At 39.0% G+C, this 25,690-nt stretch overlaps 1 protein-coding gene across 6 annotated transcripts in view; it reads left to right on the top strand.

The window, feature by feature from the left end:
• LOC137183701 (protein NLRC3-like) overlaps positions 1 to 25,690 on the top strand; it is a 247,621-nt gene that overhangs the window by 77,704 nt on the left and 144,227 nt on the right. For all 6 annotated transcript variants that reach the window (XM_067590943.1, XM_067590946.1, XM_067590944.1 and 3 more), the window contains exon 10: positions 9,227 to 9,400. In XM_067590943.1, coding sequence (XP_067447044.1) covers positions 9,227 to 9,400 — 174 coding nt within the window. The remainder of the gene's footprint in view (positions 1 to 9,226; positions 9,401 to 25,690) is intronic.

Genomic DNA, 25,690 nt, shown 5'->3' on the forward strand with positions numbered 1-25,690 from the left:
GGTCTAAAGGTGGTGTTCCAGACTTCAGTAATGAACCTGGACCCTCAGACACAAAGTAAGAGACTGTTTCTACTGTAAACTGACCTGAAGATGATTCAGTTTTTAATGTCATTTGATAACCTACATTACAACACTATTCTATTATAATTCTGTGTTTTTTTTAATTCAGTCACTAATCTTTTTGTTGTTTGAGTTTTGACTGCATTATTTCTTCATTTACAGCTTTCATTTTGTTTATAGATGCTTGATTTCTGTTCTGAAATGTTTATTAGTTGCTTCCACCAATATTTAATGCAGGTTAAATTACAGAGGACAGATTGTTGTGTTTGTTTTCTAGACATGAACAAGTTAATCTGACAGCCCAGCATCAGGCAGCAGTGCCTTTAGTTTAAAACCATAATACGTAACTATTCTGCATTAAAATGTCTAAAAACAACTAGACCTACATTCCAACTGTATCTTTAATCAGATGAAGGATTTTGAAGAATCTTAAATTATCAGAGAAACAAGCTGAGCAAATGTTAGCAGCAGTTCGGCTCACAGCTTTTCCCTGACGTCCTGTGTCCTCTGAATAGCATCAGAGAAACACTGATTTTCTATGTGAAACAGCTTCATTCAGTTTTTACCTGTTTGTTCTGGAGAGGAGGAGACCTCTGCAGATACTTCGGCTCCCGTTAAAAACATCCTGAATGATGAACACTGGAGTAAACCTAACCAGGAGAACCTGGTTGTTCAACAATGAAGACAACAACTCCCATGATCCCTTGCTACTTCACAACATCATCACACTCCATCTATTGTTGCTGTTTTGATTGAGACCCCTAGTGGCTGAAATTACATGCTGTGCATTTAACTGTTGGTAAATAAACTGTTGGTTTTTTTTTTGTTTTTTTTGGCATTTTCACAGCTCACATGTCAGACGTTGTGTTCTTAAACATGTAGATGTTAAATAGATGTTTAGAACATGCAGAAGGAGACATGAATATAACTATCTGTTGTTATTATTGAATCATGACCCTGAGCCATGTTTCATGTTAAACCTGCTCTTTACAAGAACTAATGATATGTGTAAAACAATTGTTGTTTCCACAGACAGAGAGCAGAGTCTCTGATATCCAGCTGTCTGTCTATGAAGAGTGACCGGTCTAAAGAACATCCTCCAGACATCAGTAATGAACCTGGACCCTCAGACACAAAGTAAGAGACTGTTTCTACTGTAAACTGACCTGAAGATGATTCAGTGAGACGGTTTCATTAAGGTTGTAGTGTAGATATGAAGGAAACACAGTAGAAAGAAATAATGAACTACCTTCCATTCAGCTGTAATCTAGAACAGATCTTCATGTTAACCAGAGACAGAGACAGGGCTGCTGTTGCTATTTGATTTTCCAGTCTAACAATCTAAAGTAGTAGCAGGTAACCCAGGGTGATATTTACTAAGGATTTAGTAACAAGTCACATTGTGTCTCCTTATTTATTAAAGGACTGCACCGGGGTTTTGTGCAGGTAAAATGGAAGAAAATGGAGTGTTTGGTCTCCTGCAATACAGAATGTGTTTTAACGTGTTCCTGTTCAAAGACACAAAATATGGGAGGAAGTAATGGAAATGTATACAAACAGCCTGCTGCAGCTGATTTATCACTGCAGACTGACCACTGCAGCAGAGGAAACTGAGTCTGACATTTAACGTTTGGGAAAAGTCAAATGTGTAAAACTGTTGTATCACACTGACACAGAGGGAGAGAGATTATAGCAGAAACAGTGAGAGAGAGAGACACAAATGAAAAGATGCATTGTGAAGATATTTAGCAGAGCTCTCTGTTCAGCACCACAACACAAGACAAAAGAGCAGCAGTCTGTTATTTTTCACAAGTGGACGTTTCTGTTTTGCTCAGTTGCCTCCTGCTTCTTTTTCCTGACTTTTAATGTCTCATAGTAGCTTAAAGGAGCCCTGTGGAGTTTTCTTGTTAACAGACAAAAGTCATGTTTACATTGACTTACTGACCAAAACACATTGTGTGAATCCTTGTGGTCTAACAAATGTGTTGAATCCATTTCCCTCCTCATGAAACATTTGCAAAGTCGATTTTTGAAGCTAGTATTTTAAATCCTGCATTGTTTACATCCATGTTTACTAGTTTGCACTCTTCTTCTTCTTCTCTGCCTTTGCTGGCACATTGTTGTGTCTGTCCAATTACTTCTGAACCCTTGTAATTATATTATATATTATTTTATTTAAATTGAATGTGCTGAAGCTCAGAGTCTGAAGATCAAAAAAATGTGTAACTGTCCAAACACTGACAGTCTGGACTGTTTATGGAGGGAAAGAGCTGCATCAACTTGTGAGCTGTCGGTTGGCCACCACTAATGTCTTGTGTCATAAAGAATGTGCTCATGTCCACAGAGAGAGGAAGAGGAAGAGGAAGAGGAAGAGGAAGAGGAAGAGGAGGGGTGTTTCTGTGGAGGAGCAGCTGTCCTGCTCTTCTTTGTGTCAGGACGTCCTGAAGGATCCAGTCTCTACCAGCTGTGGACACTGGTTCTGTAGACAGTGCATCACCTCATACTGGGACCAGTCTGCTCCATCAGGAGACTCCTCCTGTCCCCAGTGCGGAGAAAGATCCAGAACAAGACGTGGACTGCAGACAGACAGTCAGACCAGCACTGTACAAAGTAAGACTGAAGATCTGTCTGCTGATGTCATCATCTCTGAAAACAGGACAGGAATCTACCTCCTCTATCCTACTGAAAATTAACACAGTCAGACATATTTCTTCTCAATTATACATTTTTTCTTCTCTTTCAGCAGAAAGTGGTCTGCAGGAGGTTTTAGATGAACATAAGATCAGTCTGAGGAGGAGATGTGAATGTGTGACTGAAGGAACTGATGAAGCAGGAAGTAAAACCCTCCTCAACAGGATCTACACTGAGCTCTACATCACAGAGGGACAGAGTGAAGACGTTAATACCCAACATGAGGTGAGGCAGCTTGAAGCAGCTTCCAAGATGGAGACCCTCCATGACGCTCCAATCAGGCGTCACAACATCTTTAAAGTCTTACCTGACCAACAGAAACACATCAGAGTTGTTCTGACCAACGGTGTTGCTGGCGTTGGAAAAACCTTCTCAGTGCAGAAGTTCACTCTGGACTGGGCAGAGGGCTCGGAAAACCAAGATGTCAGTCTGGTGATTCTGCTTTCGTTCAGGGAGCTGAACTTGATCAAAGATGAGCAGTACAGTCTCCTCATGCTGATCCATGATTTCCATCCAACATTACAGAAGGTCACAGCAGAGAAGCTCACTGTCTGGAAAGTTTTGTTCATCTTTGACGGCCTGGATGAAAGCAGACTTTCACTGGATTTCAACAACAGGAAGGTCGTGTCTGATGTCACACAGAAGTCATCAGTCAACGTGCTGTTGACAAACCTCATCAAGGGGAAGCTGCTTCCCTCGGCTCTCGTCTGGATAACTTCCCGACCTGCAGCAGCCAATCAGATCCCTCCTACATGTGTTGACAGGGTAACAGAAGTACGAGGCTTCACTGACGCCCAGAAGGAGGAGTACTTCAGGAGGAGATTCAGTGATGAAGAGCTGTCCAGCAGAATCATCTCACACATCAAGACATCCAGGAGCCTCCACATCATGTGTCTCATCCCAGTCTTCTGCTGGATCACTGCTACAGTCCTGGAGCACATGTTGACTACAGACCAGAGAGGAGACTGGCCCAAGACCCTGACTGACATGTACTCACACTTCCTGCTGGTTCAGACAAAGAGGAAGAAGCACAAGTATGAAGATCATGAGACGAGTCCACAGGAGCTGACGAAGGCTGACAGGGAAGTCCTTCTGAAGCTGGGGAGGCTGGCGTTTGAACATCTGGAGAAAGGAAACATCATGTTCTACCAAGAAGACCTGGAGAAGTGTGGTCTTGATGTCACAGAGGTTTCAGTGTTATCAGGAGTTTGTACAGAGATCTTCAAAAGAGAGAGTGTGATCTTCCAGAAAACAGTCTACTGCTTTGTTCATCTGAGCATTCAGGAGTTTCTGGCTGCACTCTACATGTACCACTTTTACACCAACAGGAACACAGAGGTAGTGGAGGACTTCCTGGGAAAATACTACAGTTACTCACCTCTGGATGACTTCCTGAAGAGAGCCATGGAGATATCTCTCAGAAGTAAAAATGGCCACCTGGACCTGTTTGTTCGCTTCCTTCATGGCCTCTCTCTGAAGTCCAACCAGAGTCTCTTAGGAGGCCTGCTGGGTCAGACAGAGAACAGTCCAGAAATCATCCAGAGAGCCATCAACAACCTGAAGGAGATGAACACCCACAGAATCTCTCCTGACAGAAGCATCAACATCTTCCACTGTCTGATGGAGATGAACGACCGCTCAGTACATCAGGAGATCCAAGAGTTCCTGAAGTCAGAGAACAGATCAGTGAAGAAACTCTCTGTGATCCACTGCTCAGCTCTGGCCTACATGCTGCAGATGTCAGAGGAGGTTCTGGATGAGTTGGACCTGAAGAAGTACAACACATCACGGGAGGGAAAAGTGAGACTGATCCCAGCTGTGAGGAACTGCAGAAAGGCTCGGTAAGTCCAGATGTGATTATCAACATTATAAAGCTGCCATCAGTATTACAGTAAAGATTCACACATGCACACTATCAAAGTGTTAAACATGTGTTACACCTGCTTGTTGCCAAAGTTATACATGAGTAGTGCTTCATTACAAGGAGTACCTGCAAGCACATTCACATGTGTCAAGATATCCTCATCACAAGGAAAACATATTTCTATTCACATTAATGTTTTTATTTTCATAGTGATGAGGATATCTTGACACATTGATTATGTCACTGGTCATTTTGATATAAACATCCTTCATTTCCCTCCTGTGGGTATTTGTCTGAGGAAGACCTGTAATCAGTTGAAATGTTACCAGTAAATTTAAATGGAGCTGTGATTCCAGTGTGTGAGTTCTCCTTGTATCCCAGTTTAATATATTTTGTATCCAGCACCTATCCCACTGAGGGTTTGTGGATGTGAACACGACGACTCTGACTTATAGTGCTTCACTTCAAATGTTCTTCACATGTTACAAATGCTATGAGAGCAAGAAAATCTTATTATTATTGTTGGTGTGTTTATACCTCACATTAGTAAACACAGTTATTCTGTTTATTTATAATGATTTTACAGTTTATTGTTCACCTTCTAGTTTTCTTCCTTTGGGTTTAATACAAATCCAGCAAAATATCTTCAGGTTTGAAGTTTTAGTTGAAAATGTTTAAAGAGTCATTATTTCATCACAACAGACAACAGTATTTTCCAGTGGACAGTACCTGCTGTACCTTTCTATAATGTGTCTGTTTATTTTTATATACAGACACATACATGTAATATCTGTGATCTGCTGCAGTTACCAGCTTGTATGAAGCCTGAGAGGCGAAACCCAGGGCATAAAAAGTCTACAAAGCTCTTCCTGCTGATAAGACTTAATTGCTGTGAGTGCACGGTGATAATTGAAGAGACTCAGTTTGAAGCTGCTCAGGTTTTATGAGGAAGACAATTTCATTTGAACTTTGTGGAGACACTCTGATATGATGGGTGCTTCTCATGACCTTATTTCATGTCTTCTCTCTCCTCGGGTGACCCGGAAATTGATCTGGAAATTGGTCTCATCATGAAGGATGTTTGAATTTGCTTATTTCTGTTTGGAGGAGAGAGGAGGCTGCCTGAAGGAGGGAGTAAACAGTACACAAGACCATCCTTCATCTTTTATCAAACTGACACAACCCTTTATTGTAAATCTGTAGTGATTAGACGCAGCAGCTGATCGGACTGATCTGATATTACATCACTAACATCTCAGTTTTATATCGAGACAAATAACAGAACCAACTCAGGTGTAATATCACTCCCAAGTTTAGATTTGATTTGTTTTCTGATTCTCAGTCTATTTAAAATTTTGGATTAAAATTTTCACTGTAGGCCTGATTAATAAAGGAAGCATAAAACAACTTTCATCATTCACTAGAAAGTGTATTATTTTTATATTCCTTCTACTAATTTAGCCTGTGTCATGGATGATATAGTCAGGGAGGGAAGGTGAGTCTGCTGTCTGTCAGCAGAAAACACATTTTAATTAAATATCAGTTTGTATGAGGCTGAAAATCCCTGTGCGTCAGGTATGTTGTGAAGAGCAGAGCAGGTGGACCCAAACACAGGAGACTGCAGGCAACAGGAACTTGAAGAATAAATCTTTATCCAGAGGGATGTTCCATCAAGCTGGCTAACGGGATAGCCTGGTTTATTTCGATAAGCCTCGATAATTTAAGTGAGAGTTCGTTCCATCACCGCGGCTTATATGAGTCCCAGCTCAGTAACCATGGTAACTTAGTCAGCAGAACTAGCTGCTCCATGGCAGGTTAACGGTCAAACTTAATTCAGCTGCGTGTCAAAGAATGTCTGACGGACGGAAACAGACTCTCAAAAGATGGTTCCATCAAGAGTCTTTTCACACACACAACCCTTTTATTTAAATGCTCAGCATTTATAATTTAAGAAATAAAAGTGTGCCAGCGTTATTTTGAAGTTATTTATTTATTCATTCACTCATTTTGTTCAAGCTGTGAAGACAAAAAGAAAATTAAATAAAGTCCAAACCATGACCTTCTGCTGTGTTTAAATGTATACAGTATTAACTGCTTATAGTGATCACAGTTACAGTGATCAGCTGTTTATATGGATCAAAAAGCTCTGAGACAGAATCATTCATATACAACATTTATGCTGTTTAAATAAGTCACCTATAGAAATCAAGTAGTCCACCTACAGTGATCATTTTGTCTCTTCATACATGACAACATATGGAAAAACATTTTAAACCACGTAAATCTATTTTTGTACTTTACTCCCATGATAAGCGGCTGCTGCTGCGTGAACACTGACATCATGACAGAGACAGAAAGTCATTTTCTCTCAGTGACAAACGTTGTCCCCTCGAAGCGTATGACAATAAAAGGGGGGAAGAAATTTAAGTGAAATTCACTGCTCTCTTCACCTGTTCTGCCGCCGGGGAAAATAAGAAACTTGTCATTGGCAAAAGTCAGAACCTGCTGCTTCAAAAATGCTCACAATGCATTTGAAACAGCTGTACTGTATCATGAAACAGTCAATAAAATTCAGTAACTTTATATTCATGTAGGCTAATAAATATACACATGTCAATTAGATGGTTTTCTGCATGAGAAATAAAGAAAAAGAAAAGGTTATGATATTATAGTGATATTTGACCCGGACAGACGTGATCACTCTAAGCGGTTTCCACTTATTTATATCCTTCTCCAGCTTCTTTATCTCCAACAATACAAACTGAACTAAAGAGGGGATGAGGTGCAGGTGGAGCAGGAGAACAGGAAAGAAGCTGATTGGCTGGTGAAGACACAGGGAGCAGGGCAGGACTAACGAGGCTGATGCAGGGCAGGTGTGGAGGGAAAGTGAGGAGGGAAAAGCAGGCTGGGGAGGAGTACATGAACACAGGAAGGAAACACAGAGCAAACAGAAAAACAAAAAACACAAAAAACACAATGAGACAGATGATGTTCCTATAAAATAAAATGCAGTAGTGTCTCAGATTACATTTTCCTCATAACAATTCCTTAAACTAAACACATGCTCCTATATAACAGCAGTGAGAAAGGCGAAACTGTCTCCTGATAGTTTGTGTGTAGGGAGATGGGCGGGAAGCTCAGGTGAGGGGAATGAGGTGATTGCAGTGATAGCAGAGCAGATGGGAGTGGCATAGTGCATCTAATGTTGAACACAAACTATATACAGACATCACTACTGTGGTGAAATAAGATGCTCATAAAAACTGGCAACTCATCGTATGAATGAGTAAAATTACATGAGCAAAAGGACTGGATAACAGAAGTGTAACACATAAATGATGATGGTTAAATACAACCTAAGAGACTGATGTCTAGATGAAGAGTAACTAAGCCAACACTAAACAAGCCGCTCCATAACCAGCACTGTACATGACTAGATAGTCACATAGAGCCAGACTCACTCAGAGCTGAGAGGAAGATACATAGAGCCAGATTGTGACAAGGTAGAAAGTAAACATTGATGTCAGATATATTTACATATTTCCTCTTTCCTTAAAACATATAAACTACAAGTTTAAATTATTCCTGCAAATTATGAGACATTCTCATCATAACATGAATTATTAAATAATGAATTTACAAACAGAATATCAATGAATGCAGATGCAAATAACAAATATATATTAGAAAAAGTTGCTGCCAGTAGAAATGTGTATTCAGTGTCTGAGCAGTTACAAACTGTTTGATGGATCTGTTCACAATATAACATGCAGATGTTTGTCAAACAGTTTATTTCAGGAGAAACATGCAGAGATGTTTCACGTTGTCTTTTGTCATGTTGGAGGACATCACTACATCACTGTGCTCGCAGTGGTAACTGTACGCCATTATTCATTTTTTAGACAGTACATCACATTTAAAGTCCAGCACATCAAAAGACACTGAAGTGCTGTTAACACCTGTAGACTGACAGCTGACGTCACTTCAGATGACGCCTGAAAGGAAAGGACGTCCAAAAACATGTTTCCTTGATTCTTCTTCCCTCACATCTTTTCCTGCATCTCTCCCTTGTATCTTAGGTGGGAGGGACTAAGACGCAAGGATACGACTCAAGTGAGCAAAGCAAGGAGACATTTAAGACAAATAAGAAGCAATCACTGTGGACTTTATAGAAGCATAAATGCAACTCCATTTTCTTTGCCTTTGTCTGCAAGATGAAACCAAAACAGAGAATCACATTAAAAAGTCTGCAGTACAGCAGCAGAGAGAGTGAGGAGAGTTACTGAATAACTCAATTTTGATTTGAAGGGTAAATCACAACATGACACGTTTATATTACTTTCATTTTCAGACACTTTTGTCCAAAGTGACTTACATTTTTTCACATACACGTACAATTTTGGATTGAGTGTGTTGCTCAAAGACACTTGGACATGTGGACAGAAGGAGCTCAAGTTTCAAACCACCAACCTTGTGATTAATGGCCGACCAGCTCTGCCAACAGAGATAACTGAGCTATTCATCACATCTTAGTTTGTTTAGTGATAAAAATGCCTAGAATCTATATTTATTATTAAAGTGAATATTGTATGTATGTTATCTGCATTACAGACTTGCTGATTGTGGACTCTCAGAGACTCACTGTGAAGTTGTGGCTTCAGCTCTGAAGTCCAACCCCTCCCATCTCAGAGAGCTGAACCTAAGCCGGAACAAGCTGTCTGTCTCAGCAGTGGAGCATCTGTCTGCTGGGCTGGAGAGTCCAAACTGTAGACTGGAGACTCTGAGGTCAGTTCACTGACTGTCTGTTACTATTGTTGATCTTAATGTTTAACAACTGAACCTAATTTATGTACATACATAACTTACATCCATGAAGTTATTTTTTTTCCCATATTTTCATTTTTTACCGTACAAAGTTTAGTCTGTAGTTATAAAAGATGACTGATTCTTAAAGAAACTGTAGAAAATGTCCACTGTTAGTTGTTAAAGTCAATTAATGTTTATAATTTTTGGTAAAGAGTCACATCTGTATACAGAAGATCCACTCAACTAATATCTGTTTTAAATGGATCAAGTTTACTTGATGAAGGAGAAATATTTCTTTATTATATTCTTTAATGTGTTTTAATGAATAATGTCTGATCATTGATATTTATCCTTCAGAACACACACACACACACACACACACACACACACACACACACACACACACAGTGACACAGAGATCAATGCAGGTGACCTCAGAGTCTTCAGTCCACACTGTAGACTGGAGACTCTGAGGTCAGACACCATTTCTTACTGCTGTGCTGAGATTAATATGATGTGACAGTTGTGGTGACACTAAACTGCAGACATAAAGCTGATATTATGCTGATCCACACTGAGGATCTTAATGGGAAAGTCTATTTTCTTCTTCAGTGGTTTAGTCCATTGACTGTGTCAGAGCAATGTTGAGCTGCACATTTAAAACCTTCATATAACAAGAAAAATCTGCACTGGATAATTCACTCTGAACCACTGAAACTTTTTTTGTCTTTTATATTTAACAGTTTTTAACCTGCATCCTGTTGGGTTCAGGTGTTTGGAGTTTCCGTCTTCTAAACTTTAGAGCTGGACAAAAAATAAATAAAATAGTTGTGATTAATTCAATTCTTATTTGATCAATAATCGGTTCTTGAAATCCAGAGAAAACTTTGCATTTGCACCTTTACTCAGTGAACATGTGTACATGTGCACTGTGTTGTGTGTATGCAGTGGTTACTTATTGTAAATGGTTCAGTTAGAACTGCATGACGTGTAAAATGTCTACTTTGTGGAAATGGAGTTATTACAATGTGCACAAAAATCTGATTTCAAGTTTAAAAGTAAGGTAGATGCTAGCTGCTATATTAGCTGCCCTGAGTCATGACAGTCCCATAGAAGGACAGCGGAAGGAAGATTGAGGTGGACGAGCCTGAAAGAGGCAGCGGGAAGAAATCAGGAAGAAAACAGAAGAAAGAAGAAGAAATTTAAAGTTACAGTGATGATAGAGAGAAAGAAAGAGAAATCCATGTGAACACCTCACGCAAACTTTAGACCAGGCGTACACATGTTTTTCCTAAGAGATCTGAGGCTGATGTGATGAGGTGGAGATGAAATATAAGCTGAGAGACGGAATCTTTTAGTAAAACGTTGTTTGTTTAGGTTGATAACCAGCTGCACTGATTGTGTGTGTTTTTGGGTTCTTTTGGGGTGTTTACACAGGTATTTGTAAAATGCCAATCAAAGGCACATTTATTAATTTAACATTGATTAATTATTTTTTTTTATGGAAATTATTTTATTTCCATAGGAGCCAACATTTTATTTTGCTCTTATTATTCTTTTTATTTTATCCTTAGTTGTAGCACACCTTGTAAAGTTGGTTTAGATATGAGCTACAAACTACAACATTGATTCCATTTCTGAGATATTACTGCTGACGATGGTTTACAGTCCATGTGATGAATTAATGATATGGATGGTATAAAGAGCCGCACAGCCGTGTGTAATGGTGGCGCGTAATGACAGCTATTCTGGCTGTTGGAGAAACTCACCGGTGCAACACAATTTAGTGAAACTGCACTTCTTCTTTCCCGTTTGTTTCATTGACAGCTGTACAGACTGATGAGGCAGGTGACCAACTGATATGAAAACGGCTGGTTCAGGGTGTGTCTTCATCCATTTATGGTTAATTGTGGGAGTGGAAATGAGGCTCGTGCACGTGTGCCCAGTTCCTCAACGACTGAGATTTATAAAACAGAACCATGCGTACGCACGGCTTTATAAATCTGATGAAAAGAATGCATCTGCATGTTTGTGGCTTTATGCGTACACACAGTTTTAGTCATGAATCTACACAGAGTTTTATGCATCAGGCCCCTGGTGTGTTGCATTTTGAATGAGAAATCCTGCCTGACAAAGTATTCTTAGATCATATCAGTTACCCAGTAAGGCTGTTTGTTCCCAAACCCATTCAGTGCAGACGTTGTTGGAAATGTGGACACAGCTGGCTTGTGTGTAGACATGATTTGGGGATATGTGGTTAATGTGGAGATGAGACGTGCAGCAGCAGAAACTGTGAAAAAGAACCCCAGTGTAATCAGTGTGGGGGGAGACATGAGGCAAGCAGACTGTCCAAAGAGAAAGAAAAAGATGGAAGTCATGAGGATCAGGTCCAAGAGAAGGCTGAGCCATGAGGAAGCAGCTAGGAATGAAAAGATTCAAGAAGTGAAGGAGAACTAATCAGGTAGGAAGCATGATGAATATTGTTTTTGTGAGGACAAGATGAAGTTCTGAGCATTTCTGTCCATGGTGATTAACTGTGCCGCTGAGACAGAAAGGAAATCTGAGAGAATAGAGATTATTACTGGAGAGGAAGTGCAGAGGCTGCTGAGAGGCTTTCAGACTCTCTCAGAGCCTCGATTGAGAAGTTATATTAGAGAATGGGATGAGGGTGGGAACATATATATGAGTTTTATTTTATTTATAATCATTTAGATTAAATAGGAGAACTGAGTCTTATTTTCAATCCAATAGAAGGCAGTAATGTAACTGACAGTCCATGTGTTGCATTATGGGATAGCATTTATGTTTTTTAAATGTGCATAATGATGAAGCCCTTGCAAGTGATGCAGGTCTTTTATTATTCTTGCTCAACTGTTTTGCACATGTAGGCCTAAAAATATAGCTGTGTCATGTTTGAGTCTTTTTTGCATTTTTACTTGTGTTTGGCTGCACAACATGAGTTTGTATAGATGGAGCCACTGGTGGAGCTGCAGAGTTTAAGAGGTGAAGTCACTACGTCTTTATTGAAGTAGCAGCATGTTGTCATTAATATTAATGAGAGCTCTTTTTCACTGTTTCTATTTGACAGTTTTTAACCTGCATCTTGTTGGGTTCAGCTGTTTGGAGTTTCCATTTTATAAACTTACATTCTATCAATCAATCAATCAATGAATCAATCAAACTTTATTTATATAGCACCTTTCAAACAAATAAAATGCAATTCAAAGTGCTGCACAAACGACTGACAAAACGTAGGATGTTAAAAATGGATTTAGAGACTAATGAACACCAAAGCAATTAAGAAGGCAAAAAAGGTTCAATAAATAAGACAACAATAAAAAATGGGTAGTTAAGATAATAAAATATAAATAATAAAAGATAATACAAGCGATAAAAACAACAAAAAAGTTGTCAAATACTACACATTATAAATAGATTAGTAAAATAGTAAAATGTTAATAAACAATTAAAAAAATAATTTATAATGATCAACAGTAAAATGTTGATAAACAAAATAGAATAAAATAAATAATGATGACAATTAAAATAAGTATAAATAATAAAACCTTAAAATGATAAAACACTACATAAAAGCCAGACTAAACAGATGGTTTTTAGTTTATGTTTAAAAATATTAAAAAATATTTTCAGCTCCTCTCAGATCATCTGAAGGCTGTTCCAGCAGCTTCTAAACCTTCTTCACATCTGAACAGATTATGAAACATTGAATGATTTAAAAAAGGAACTTTGTTTTCTAAAGTGACATCATTTATTCTTTATTCAGATTGAGGTGCTGCAGTTTGTCAAAGATCAGCTGTGATTCTCTGGCCTCAGCTCTGAAGTCCAACCCCTCATCCCATCTGAGAGAGCTGGATCTGAGAGAGCTGGATCCGTATACGGTTCTGTGGGGAAACAAGCTGCGGAGCGAAGATGTGAAGCTGCTGTCTGACCTTAAGGAGAGTCCAGACTGTAGACTGGAGACTCTGAGGTCAGTAGAGAGTTGGAGTCAGTCCGTGCTGGTTTCAGCAGTATTGTATTAAACACAGTTAGTATCAAAGCAAAGATCCAGTATTTCCTGGTGAAACTTCAACCTTCTCAGTGGCTGCTTTCCTCAGTGAAGCTGTGAGAGGAGAATGGTGACAGGCTTCAGGATTGGACAGAAAGACAGAGAGAGAGAGAACAGTCAGCCAATCAGATCAGCCAGAAGCTTGTTGTGATCATGTGTTTGAGTTGATGTGAAGACGACTGTTGTTGTTGTGTTCATGTCTGCAGGAAATAAAGCTGGATTACAACTGATAGCCTTACAAGATGTATAGAGACAGTGGTCCTCATCATCAAACTGTCCTACCATCAAATCTGATCTGAAAGTGTTTGTTCTCTCATTTCAACACTAAAGAATTGATCAGTTCATCTTTGTCAGAGCTCTAAGATCAGTCTGACTGCAGCAAATCACTGGCTCTGATTTCACACAAGCATCATTACGTTTAGTAACCATGTGGTCTTTATACAGACCAGAACCTCTGCTGAAGTCCAGGAATCACAGCAGCTGTTTAGCTGAGAGCTCTGACTGATTGTCATGTGATCATTTAACGGCAGGAAAGATCTTCAAATCCCACAGAGACTCTGTAGCTTTCAACTTTTCTAACAGTTGACATGTATCAACAGTAAATCCATCAGTAAACTGATGAGTGAATGTCTCTGTTTCTGCAGTAATGATGTGTTCATGACTCTCAGCACTTTATTTCCTCTGTGTACTTGAGTGAAATCTGCAGAGTAAACAGACTTGATAGCAAAAGTCTGTGCAGGTGTGTGAGCTTGGAGCTCAGTGTGTTCACTCCAACACGTTAACATGAGAGCTGAAAGGAAGCAGGCTACGCTGCACAGCTGTTCCACTTCTGGTCTGAACAGGACTGAAGTCCCTGCTGCTCTTTATACTGGATGTGCTGCATCACTGACTGACAGCTGATGAAGTGAGTCTCACTAAACACTGATTTATGACCTCTGTTGTTTCTTCTTCTCTCATCAGATGGAAGTGATGATCTCTGTCAGAGTGTGAGTGAACATCCAGGAGTGTGTGTTGAGAGAGGATCCACTGGATCCTGATGATCCATCTGGACCGGAGTCTGGATCTGGATTTTGTCATCTTCACTTAAGTCTCTTAACTGACTACAAACTGAACAGTTATCTCTGGATTTCGTTGAATCAGCACTTTACAGATGTGTTATACATGAGCTGTTTGATGCAGAAAAGATGAAAAACAGGTTTTATAAGTCAGACTCTGACCCTGGGCCCATATTTATCAAGCGTCTCAGAATCACACTGAGAGTTAACGAGGACTAAAACTAATTAATGAAGCAGAAGAGAATTTACCGTGACTGTCAGCAGGAGAAGGATTACTCCTGGGAGAGAGTGAGACATCGCTGTTTTACCACAGTCAGAGCAGCAAAGTAGAAATAATGATGACGTGTTGTAGTTTTCTCACAGTCTCAGCTGGAAATATGAAACAGTGGTAATTTGGTATATTATGTGTATAGGCAGGTAACCAGGCAGGTAACTTACCAAGGTTATGGAACAAAACTATGATGCCAAAATTCATTATAAGATGATATTTACAAAGTGTAAAGAAAGCCTGAGAAATAAATGTAGCCTATATGTTAATGAAGATAACAGGTAATTAGACTCAGCTGTGTGAAATGATCTTGGTTCAGCCACATGGTTTCACAGCCTGTAATAGTGCTGCATCTTGCACATATTGCACAGACACATGTTGCAAACCCTCTCCATGAAGAACATCTTCTCTTCCACTGTCCAATTCCTCTTTCAACTACACCCCAAGTTAACTTGTGTTCTCTACATGAAGGTAAATACAGCGTAACAATAGAAACATATATTGTTCAGGTGCATCCTCCTCTCTCAAATATCAGGCTGTAGCTCTGCTGTTATTTGAAGGAGCCTCAATAAAAAATAAGCCTATAAAATATTTGAGCTGTTGTAATGAAGTTGAGATATCCTTCATTATGCAGCTGACATGATTGTGTGTAAATCAAAGTTTTAGTGGGCTGTAACTGAGGACCCTCGTCATGCTCATTATCTTTACCACGTGCATTAAGCCAGATCAAAGTTTGATTCATGACTTTCATCATTGTCGCTTCTGACAGAATCGTCACTGTTGCACAGCTGCATTTTCCCCGTTACCATAAAGTGTAACATTGTGAGGACGTTCTGTATTTATTTAAATGATGTTCTGTAGAAACATCATGTGTTCTCCTCTGCATCACACACAAAGTCAGTCTCACTAATGATTCTGTTTTAGTCCAAACAATCTTTTAATAAGCTCAGTGTCATCAAGCGTTCCCAAAACATCTCTCCTCTCAGGGAATATCTCTGCCTGAACTCCATCTCCTGCAGCTCCTAAATATTGGCAGAGATAGGAATCATTTACCAAGTTTGGAAAGTTGATAAAAGGCTTTTTCTCCTAAAAGTAGAAGCAGAGATGCGTCACTCTGATCATTTTTGGCCAGTTAGGAGTGATTTCCTGCTCTGAGACGCTTGATAAATACGGGCCCAGATGTGACAGATGTGACAGATTGGATGTCCACAAATTTCATTCAGTTAAATTGTGAAAGAATTTATCATTGGTCCAGAAAACCTGCATGCAGGTCAAATCATATCTTGGTTCTGTGGTGAAAAACTTTGTATTTTTTGATTCCAGTCTAAGTTTTGATGATCATATCAGCAGCTGGTCCAGTCCTGTTTTCACCATTAAAACATATTCAAATAATATCTATAAAACCAGCACAGAACACTGCTGCTGTCAGACTTTGAACTAAAAGCAGGAAAAGAGATCATATTACTCCATTTCTATCATCACTTCACTGGTTACCTGTTTGTTTTAGGATTGATTGTAAAGATTTGATTGATTACTTTTAAAGGCTCTTCATGGCTCCAGATGACATTTCAGAGTTGCTCTGTGTGTAAATATTAAAGGTATCTAGCTTTTATATGCAAACATATGATGTCACAATGAATAGTTTATATCTCATAACAATATTTAACAAGTCATTTGCATCAGGCTGTAAGTAAACACTGGTCAGCCAATCAGGTGGCTTTAACAATAACTATATAATTAAACTTGTAGGTGAGATCATGTGATCCAGCTGTGTGATCCAGCTCTATCCAATCACATCCTTTACATCTTGTTTTCTACATTAGTGCAGGATCTTGCATGTATTGTACAACACTGCACACAGTGATAATGATGCAAACGGACTGTGGACACAACTTCATTAAAAACATGAAATGTATCTTCTCCACTGTCCAACTCATCTCCAGCTAAACCTCCTGTTGACTTATGTGTCCTTACAGCTCTTTGAAATATATCTCTGCCATCAGCAGTTTAACACTAATGAATCATTCAATCAATAAAGCCAGGATTTGCATGAATGCAGCTTGTTTTTCTATAAGTTGACACTGAGTGGTGGGAAATGAATTAGTGCTGATTATCAGCACAGATAAATATGGGTCCTGGTCTTTGCTGTCAGGGCTCTGGATCAACCTGTTTGAGGAGCTCAGTCTGATAAGTCATTATCTTCCTTTAAATCACTTCTTCAAACTCATTTTATCCACTGATCTACTAATTATTTTTGTTTTATATGCTGTACATCTTAAATGTGAATCTAATGTTTGTTTTACTGGTTTATTTTCTTCCTGTATGTGTGTGTTAGTTTTGTGTAAAACATTGTGTAACGTTGGTTTTGATAAGTTTTATAGACTTGTGAAGGGAGGGTGGTGGGATGATGGTGGTGGAAAACAAAGACCAAATTCTAATAAACATCTGTGGAAATAAATGAACTTGCAGTGTTTTTATCCTGTGTCAAGCTTCAGCTTCATGTATAACATCTATTTTTATTGTAGTTATTTTTTCTGTCTTTGTGTATAAATGAACCATATTTGATTGAATCTGTGTTCTTTGTTTTGTTTCTGTGGATCTGTTAGATGTTTTTGTCGAACCACTGGACCACCAGGACGCCATCTGAGTTTTTGGTTACGCTTTATTTTAAAGCTTCATTATTCTTATAATTTCATATTAATTCTTCAAAGTTTCCAGGAAAGAATTGTCTGTGTAATTTGGTCTATTTATAGATTTCATTTCCACCTGAGTTCATATTTATTCATCAGTCATTTATTATTGGAAACTTTATTCTCATATGTTGAATTGTATGTTTTTCTGTATATGAGACATGTTTGCAACAAGGAAACAGCGCCACCAAGTGACAATACAAGAAAACAGCAATCCATACAGACTTAAACCTGCAGTGTGGAACTTCTGTCTCCCCTATCTGGCAGTGAGAGTAAATAGTAGTTACCTGAATGTAACTCCAGTGAAGTACTGTAACAGCTGTAAAATGGTGGATACATTTTTCTGAGCATCACAACCCACAAAATGACTTGTTTCACTATCTGGTGCTCATGCTCTATGGCCCTTCAGCTCTGGCAAACCAATCATCAATGGTTGACGTAAAATGCATCACTACTGGTGAACCAGCGCGGGAAACTCGCCACCAGATTAAAAACTCTGTATACTGTGAAGTATATATATGTATACAGAGAGATTTATCTGGCAGTGATAGGTTTAATCAGCAATGTGTGAACTTGTTTGGCTTGAATGTAGCGGACATTCATTTATAAGTATAAGTTCTGCATTATAGGTTTAAGATGCACAACAAGGAGAAATAAATACATGAAAAAAGACATTTTAAAAAATGTGAGGAGAGGAGAGTAAATCTAGTTAGAAATGTTCCTATTAATCATTTTGTCCATGAAATGTAGAAAAATAGAGAAAAATTAAAATTTAGGGAAATTGGTTTTACTTAACAAACACAATAAAAGAAACACACACACTAAGAAGAAAAAAGCAATCCGAGACATAGTCCACACATGGCACACATCCTTCATAAAATACACTAAACTACTACACAGCAGCGTCCAGCAGTGCTCCTGGAGTACAAAGATTCAATGTGAGAGAAGACACAATGCAGCCCAGAAATATACACAATACCATACTTTCCACTGTGCAGCAATGACTACAGTACTGCTGTGAGTACCAGGAGTTTTTATGTGCTGCTGTGTGTTATAGAGAGCGATGGCTGATGGGATAAAGGAATTCCTCGCTCTGTTACTGTTGCAGCTGGAGGCCTGAAGACGTGGGCCTGATGGGAGGAGCTGAGGCTCACTGAACAGGGTGTTGTGGGTGAAGCAGCAGGTTTTCAGTCTTTGAGAATGAGATTGGCGGTGCGATTCTTTTTACTGACTCGACATTTTATGAGTCACTGACTAAATAGAGTTGGATTTTCAAGTGACTCGAGTCACCGAGTCAGTTGCCCAGAGCCTGGAGAATCCCCCACCGCTTAACAAACACTCGTCTACTGATTACAGCCGACAACTCGGCCCTGACTGGTACAAATAAATAAACCCCATGAAATATGTCTCTCGAAGAAGGTTTGTGATTTGAATAGGGGTGATAGTCATTATATTACACTGTTGAATGTCATGGTTGATCAATCAGAATCGAGTTGTAGTAAACTACTAAAAAGGACAAATTAAAATTGATGGATGGTTACTGTCTGTGGCGTGGAGCTTGTTGGTGAGTGAGTGATTCATGCATCCCGAGTTAGACCTTCAGCTCCGGGCTTGGAGAGCGAGTACTGAGCTGAAACAAGCACCAAAGTGGTTGTTTTTCTGAGATTTCACCCTAAAATGTCCTGAAACTATTAGAAAACATGGATCCATCAGAGCAGCGCTGCACTGTGACAGAAATAAAGAGGAAACACTGCGACATGAAGTTAGATGCTAAAAAATGTCTTTCTAAAGCAAAGAGCTCCATTACTAATATGAGAGGCGTCATGTCGACTGTGATGCAGTTTTGTTGTTTCCAACTGAAAAAAGGACTAAGAAGATATTTACCTGTTTTTCTATTTAGGTGTTTGACTATAAAACCTCCTGAAACTCTTTGTGGACAAAAACAACAACTGAGTGTAAAATCAGACAGCTCAGTGTAGACATGATCAGATTCAGGTGAAAGATGCAGCACAGATCCTCATTATTGATCTACTGAGGGAAAAGTAATCAAAGTAAAAAAAATCAGTCAAGTTCTTCTTGAACATCTACACTGGTTCTGTTGTTGAAGATTTTTTTAGAGACAATTAGGACTGAAACTAACTTTTATTTTCATTATCTATGAATCTTCGCAGTATTTTCTTGATTCACAGTCTATAAAATGTCAGATAATAGTGAAAATCACGTTATAATCTGCGACAGATGTTTAGTTTTGTCCGACCAACATCCCAAAACCCAAAAATATTCAGTTTATAATGATTTAAAACGGATAAAAGGAGCAAATCCTCAGAAGCTGGAACTAGCAGATGTCACCAAAACAATTGATCGATCTGCCTCTGTCATGTTGACCTGATCTGATGTATATCTAAAACTATTGTATCTTTACTGGTTTCTAACCGTCGTCACAGTGACTGAAGACGACACCAGGAGACTAATTGAGCTGCGAGCTGCTAACGAGTCTCTGTTCACCGGGAGGAGGAACACCGCCAAGCCGGCCTGGAGGTAAAGAAGCACAAGATAGAACATCTGCACTGATGTTCACATGTTCAGTCTTTGATCATTAAACCTCTGGAGCTTTATAATCAGTTTAATAAGGTTCCTCTTCATGTGTTTAATGAGATGTTTAACACCACAACAGAGCAGCTGCATGGTTATTGTACGTGTGTGTTTATATGATGTTGGTGTTGTTTGGTCTGCAGGGGAATAGTGGAGGAGATGGGTCTGACGGGGAAGATAACACCTGACCAGGTCGCCAAGAAGTGGGACAACCTGAAGACCAAATTCAAGGTGACAAACTTCAGTTTCCAACCGTCAGGGTCATGTTACGCTGAGAAGAAGTCGATCATATGACGTGTTTAGATGTGTTTACAGCTTGTGAGCAGCTGCAGTGGAAGGAGTTCAAAATCTGTTGTTATAGATCAGTGAAGTGTTTTTCCTTGTTCTGTATTCAGTTTTCTTTAAACAATTTCCTGATTGTGACTGAACACAGAAACGCTCTTGGATCATGTGACCATCATATGTTTAAAGTTCGTCCTCTCAGAAACATGTTCGTTCTTGTTCCTTCAGCTGGATGTTTGTTCTCGTCTCTGTGCAGAGTTTGTTTTCATTCATCTGCTGAAGGAGGAAATTTCTCTGAGCTCACTGAAAATCTGATTTTCAGGATGTGACATCACAGCTAGTTTGGAGCCAATCATGGTCCAGTATTCAACTTACACAGTGTGATGATGAAACTTGAAGCCTCCAGTGCTCAAACACTGAGAATGAACATTACAGTAAAGGAGGAGACATCTGATGTCCAGCAGGAAAACTGTAGAAATGAAATATATTTACATATTCATAGATTCTGGATTTTTAATGAGGCAGAAGGAGGAGATGTAAGTTTTTTAAGGTATTTTATATATATCTTACAATATGTTAGGAGTGGATCTGTAAATTCTGACCATCAGTTCCAATTATTTACACTTTTGTTTCTGAGAAATCAAGTTTTGTCCGTTTTAGTTTCTAAATACTACAATACCCATGATCCTCGGCTGTGTTGCACTCGGTTCACTATCAGTTACAGAAATAGTTTGTTTCGCTCCTCCACACACTTGAGTCCTCACAGTGCGAATCATGATTTGTTGTGTTTGGTACATGATGAGTCTGTTGTTCTGCTTTAATTACAGCAGAATTTATTTGGGCGTCTGAGCCGAACTGAATTTTTCCCATTTTTGTATTTATTTGTATTTAAAAGTCGTCTGGCAGCAGTTTGTACCTCTCATGTGTTTCCATTACAGCACAAAACATCCAATTAAAATCTGAAAATAAACTGTGATGTTCAGGAGATATTTCCAGAATCTTTGAACCATCTGGATGAACAAATATTCTGTCTGTTGCTCCATGAAAAAGACTGAAACCTGCTTCTGGATCCAAACAAAGATGGCGGCTGTAAAAAGATGTGAAACAATATGAAAAGGTGTGATCAGTTATATTGGTATTATGTTACTTTTTATTATGTTTTTATACAAAACAACATGTTCATATTTTTCTTGCGTTGTACAGAAAGTGCAGTGTCAGGTTATTTTCAGCTACCTGGACATGAGACCTTGAAAAGTAAGAACATGTTTTGTATGAAAATATAAAATAATTATTAATAATAGTGACGCAATATATGTAAATATAACTGATAAAACCTTTCAGTCGTGTTTCACGTCGTACAAATTGAGCAGGAAGAGTCGACAGTTTTCAGCTTCCATATTTGTTTGGATCAGAAAACAAAGAAAATGTTTTTCATGAAGCAACAGACGGAATATTTTTTCATCCAGAAGATTCTGAAACAGCTTCAGAACAGCAGGACCTGTTGGTTAAACGTCTTCTGGGTTTTTAAAGATCAACATGTAATTATATTTCAGGAAATACAGAATGAATATTTGTATTATTGTGTCATGAATATAACTGCCTACCAGTCACAGCAGAGTGCTGCGTTTACATTTACAAACCAGAATAGAAACTTAAACTTTGACATCAGATCTTCAGACCTTCACCGTCTACAACAAACTTCATAAATCACAGACAGAAACATAAACTGAACACTGCTGCAGAAGCCAGAGGAAACACCAGAACATTTCAGGTTTTTGTTGAGTCATTTTATGGTAAATTAACTCTTTTAAATATAATATTATAACATGAGACAGATGTCGCGCGTCTTATCTTTCCCAGGTAGAGTGACGTTTGAAGCTGTTTGCTGCTGCGTTTGTAGTATTTTCTCTGGATAAATGAACCAGAACTTGTAGGACTGAAGCTGCTGATGAAGGAGATAAAAACTCACTCAAATGGTAAACAGACTGTACTTGTAAAGTGCTTTTCACCACTCAAAGCTCTTTTACACTTTGAATCACATTCGCATCCATTCATATGCTGAATGGATACAGGGGCCAACATGCAAGGTCCCAACCTGCCCATCAGAGGAAACTAACCATTCACACACTGATGCTGCAGCCATCAGGAGCAATTTGGTGTTCAGTATCTTTCCGAAAGACACATTGACATGCAGACTGGAGGAACCGGGAACCGAACCGCCGATCTTCTGATTAATGGACGACCCGCTCTACCTCCTGAGCCACAGCCACCCCCTCGCACTCAAATGTCCCTTACTACAGAAGACTTTTTGTTTTTAAGTGCTTTAAACACAAACTGTGATTGTTCTCCAGTTCAGACATTTTATAAATGCATTTTGTTTACACATCCTGGTTTCATTTGTTTTTAGCAGAAATCATCTAGTTGAGTGTTAAAGTTCATTCTTGGAAATAGTTTGATGAAATAATCTTAACACAAAGTCCACTTACTAGCTTTTTTCCAGAGCTTTCAGTGGATGAAGTTGTCACCTGTTGTCATGTGACTGAAGTTAAGACTCTAGTAAGTAGATCTTGTGTTAAAATCATTTTGTCAGACAAGTAAATCAGTTTTAATGAGTTCAGGTTGTTTCTGACCTCTGACCTCCACAGATAAGTTCTCTTCCTGTGGGAAACACTGACTTTGTCGTCGGTCCTGAACACAGACTCACGTCTTCTTTCTCTCTCAGACGTCACTGAGCTGTTTGGAAGCACAGAAGCTCCTTTTTAAAGCCTTCAGACCTGAGAGCTGCTCGGAGGCTCAGCTGTACGTTTCTTCTTCCTGTGAACGCAATAAACTGTGTTGTGTGGAGTCAATGTGTCCGAAACATCACGTCTGTCGGTTTGCTACATGCGTGTGAAATGTGTAGTTGATTTACATCACAGATGATTGTCTGCGGTCGGCTCTTAAACCAACGCTCATCTGTTAGTTTGTAACGTCACATTTTACAGGAAGGACTGACGAGAATGACGTGTTCCTGCTGAAGCCTTCAATAAACGGACCAGATACTAAAAGATACCCCCACTTTACTAAAAGACATGCCCACTTTACTAAAAGATACCCCCACTTTACTAAAAGACATGCCCACTTTACTAAGATACCCTCACTTTACTAAAAGACATGCCCACTTTACTAAAAGACATGCCCACTTTACTAAAAGATACCCCCACTTTACTAAAAGACATGCCCACTTTACTAAGATACCCCCACTTTACTAAAAGATACCCCCACTTTACTAAAAGACATGCCCACTTTACTAAAAGACATGCCCACTTTACTAAAAGATACCCCCACTTTACTAAAAGATACCCCCACTTTACTAAAAGACATGCCCACTTTACTAAAAGATACTCCCACTTTACTAAAAGACCACTTTACTAAAAGACATGCCCACTTTACTAAAAGATACCCCCACTTTACTAAAAGACATGCCCACTTTACTAAGATACCCCCACTTTACTAAAAGATACCCCCACTTTACTAAAAGACATGCCCACTTTACTAAAAGACATGCCCACTTTACTAAAAGATACCCCCACTTTACTAAAAGACATGCCCACTTTACTAAGATACCCCCACTTTACTAAAAGATACCCCCACTTTACTAAAAGACATGCCCACTTTACTAAAAGACATGCCCACTTTACTAAAAGATACCCCCACTTTACTAAAAGATACCCCCACTTTACTAAAAGACATGCCCACTTTACTAAAAGATACCCCCACTTTACTAAAAGATACTCCCACTTTACTAAAAGACCACTTTACTAAAAGACATGCCCACTTTACTAAAAGACATGCCCACTTTACTAAAAGATACCCCCACTTTACTAAAAGATACCCCCACTTTAATAAAAGATACCCCCACTTTACTAAAAGACATGCCCACTTTACTACATGACGCCCCCGAGATGGTGAACAGCAGCACTGGAGGAAGACTTCTGGTTTAACAGGATAATATTAAAAAACTTTTTAGCCCAAGTAAAGAACTAAAGAACATGCAGCAGAGGGCTTTACAGACTGCAGTGTCTGTAGTTGGAGGTCGATAAGGCTCACAGGATGAACTGAGGCCAGATAACAAACAAATGGAAGACAGGGCTGTTTTCAGCAGGAGAGAACTACTGGCAGATGACTTTCAGCAGACAGAGAGGGAGGTATTGTTCGTATTTTCATAAAGAAATGCTGAAGATGAGAGGAGAGAGGACGCTGCACAGTGCTTCTGGAGAACCAGACACATGTCGAGGAATTGGAGGAAGACTCCTGGTTTCCAGTGTGGGAGTTTTTTAATCAATCTTTGAATACAGAACAGAGATTTCTTAAAAATTTTTTTTTTTTTGAGAATTGAATGAATTAGGAATATATGTATTTGTGAATCGGTTAACAGTAATTGACTGCTGCCCTGCAGTTGTTCATTCAACACATTATCTCTCTCTCTCTTTCTCTCTCTCTCTCTCTCTCTCTCTCTCTCACCACACAAACATGTAACTTCCAGTAAAGAAGAAGAAGGGAGGAGCAAACAGGCAGGAAGTAAAAGTGAAAGTATTCAGTCAGACTCAATTTTAAAGTCAACAGAGCAGAAGGAGAAAAACAGTCTGAGGCAGGGTGAGTGTTAATATCAGAGCTGCTAATAATGATTACTGTCATTATTGATCAATCTGCTGATTATTTTACTGATTAATTGTTTAGTTGATTAAACTGTGTCAGAAAAATGTGAGATCACAGTGTTGACGTCTTCAAACGTTGTTTCCTTTGTTCTTTTCCTGGTTTCTGCGTCCTCACAGTGATGTAACGTGACACACTGCTGCAGTTAAAATAGAGAAAAGTCACAGTTAAGAACGACACAGATGTTTATCTGAAGTCTGTTTGTTGGATTTAAAGCAGAGTCAAAGTTTATCTTTGTGATGGCTGGAAAACACACATGGTTGTAGTTAAAGTCATGTAAACTAATAAGAAGCTACTAAGTTGAGAGGAAGGACTGGGTTTATTCTACTGTGTATGTGTGTGTGTCTCCAGTGTTACTGGTTTACCTCTCAGACTCCAGAAGATGAAGGATTTGGAGGAAGAGGAGGACGGAGCAAAGTCTCTGATATCCAGCTGTCTGTCTATGAAGAGTGACTGGTCTAAAGATGAACCTCTAAACTTCAGTAATGAACCTGGACCCTCAGACACAAAGTAAGAGACTGTTTCTACTGTAAACTGACCTGAAGATGATTCAGTTTTTAATCTCATTTGATAACCTGCATTACAACTCTGTTCTTTCATAATTCTGTGTTTTTTAATTCA

Source organism: Thunnus thynnus, chromosome 5 (genome assembly GCF_963924715.1).
Source record: "Thunnus thynnus chromosome 5, fThuThy2.1, whole genome shotgun sequence".
Classification (NCBI taxonomy): domain Eukaryota; kingdom Metazoa; phylum Chordata; class Actinopteri; order Scombriformes; family Scombridae; genus Thunnus; species Thunnus thynnus.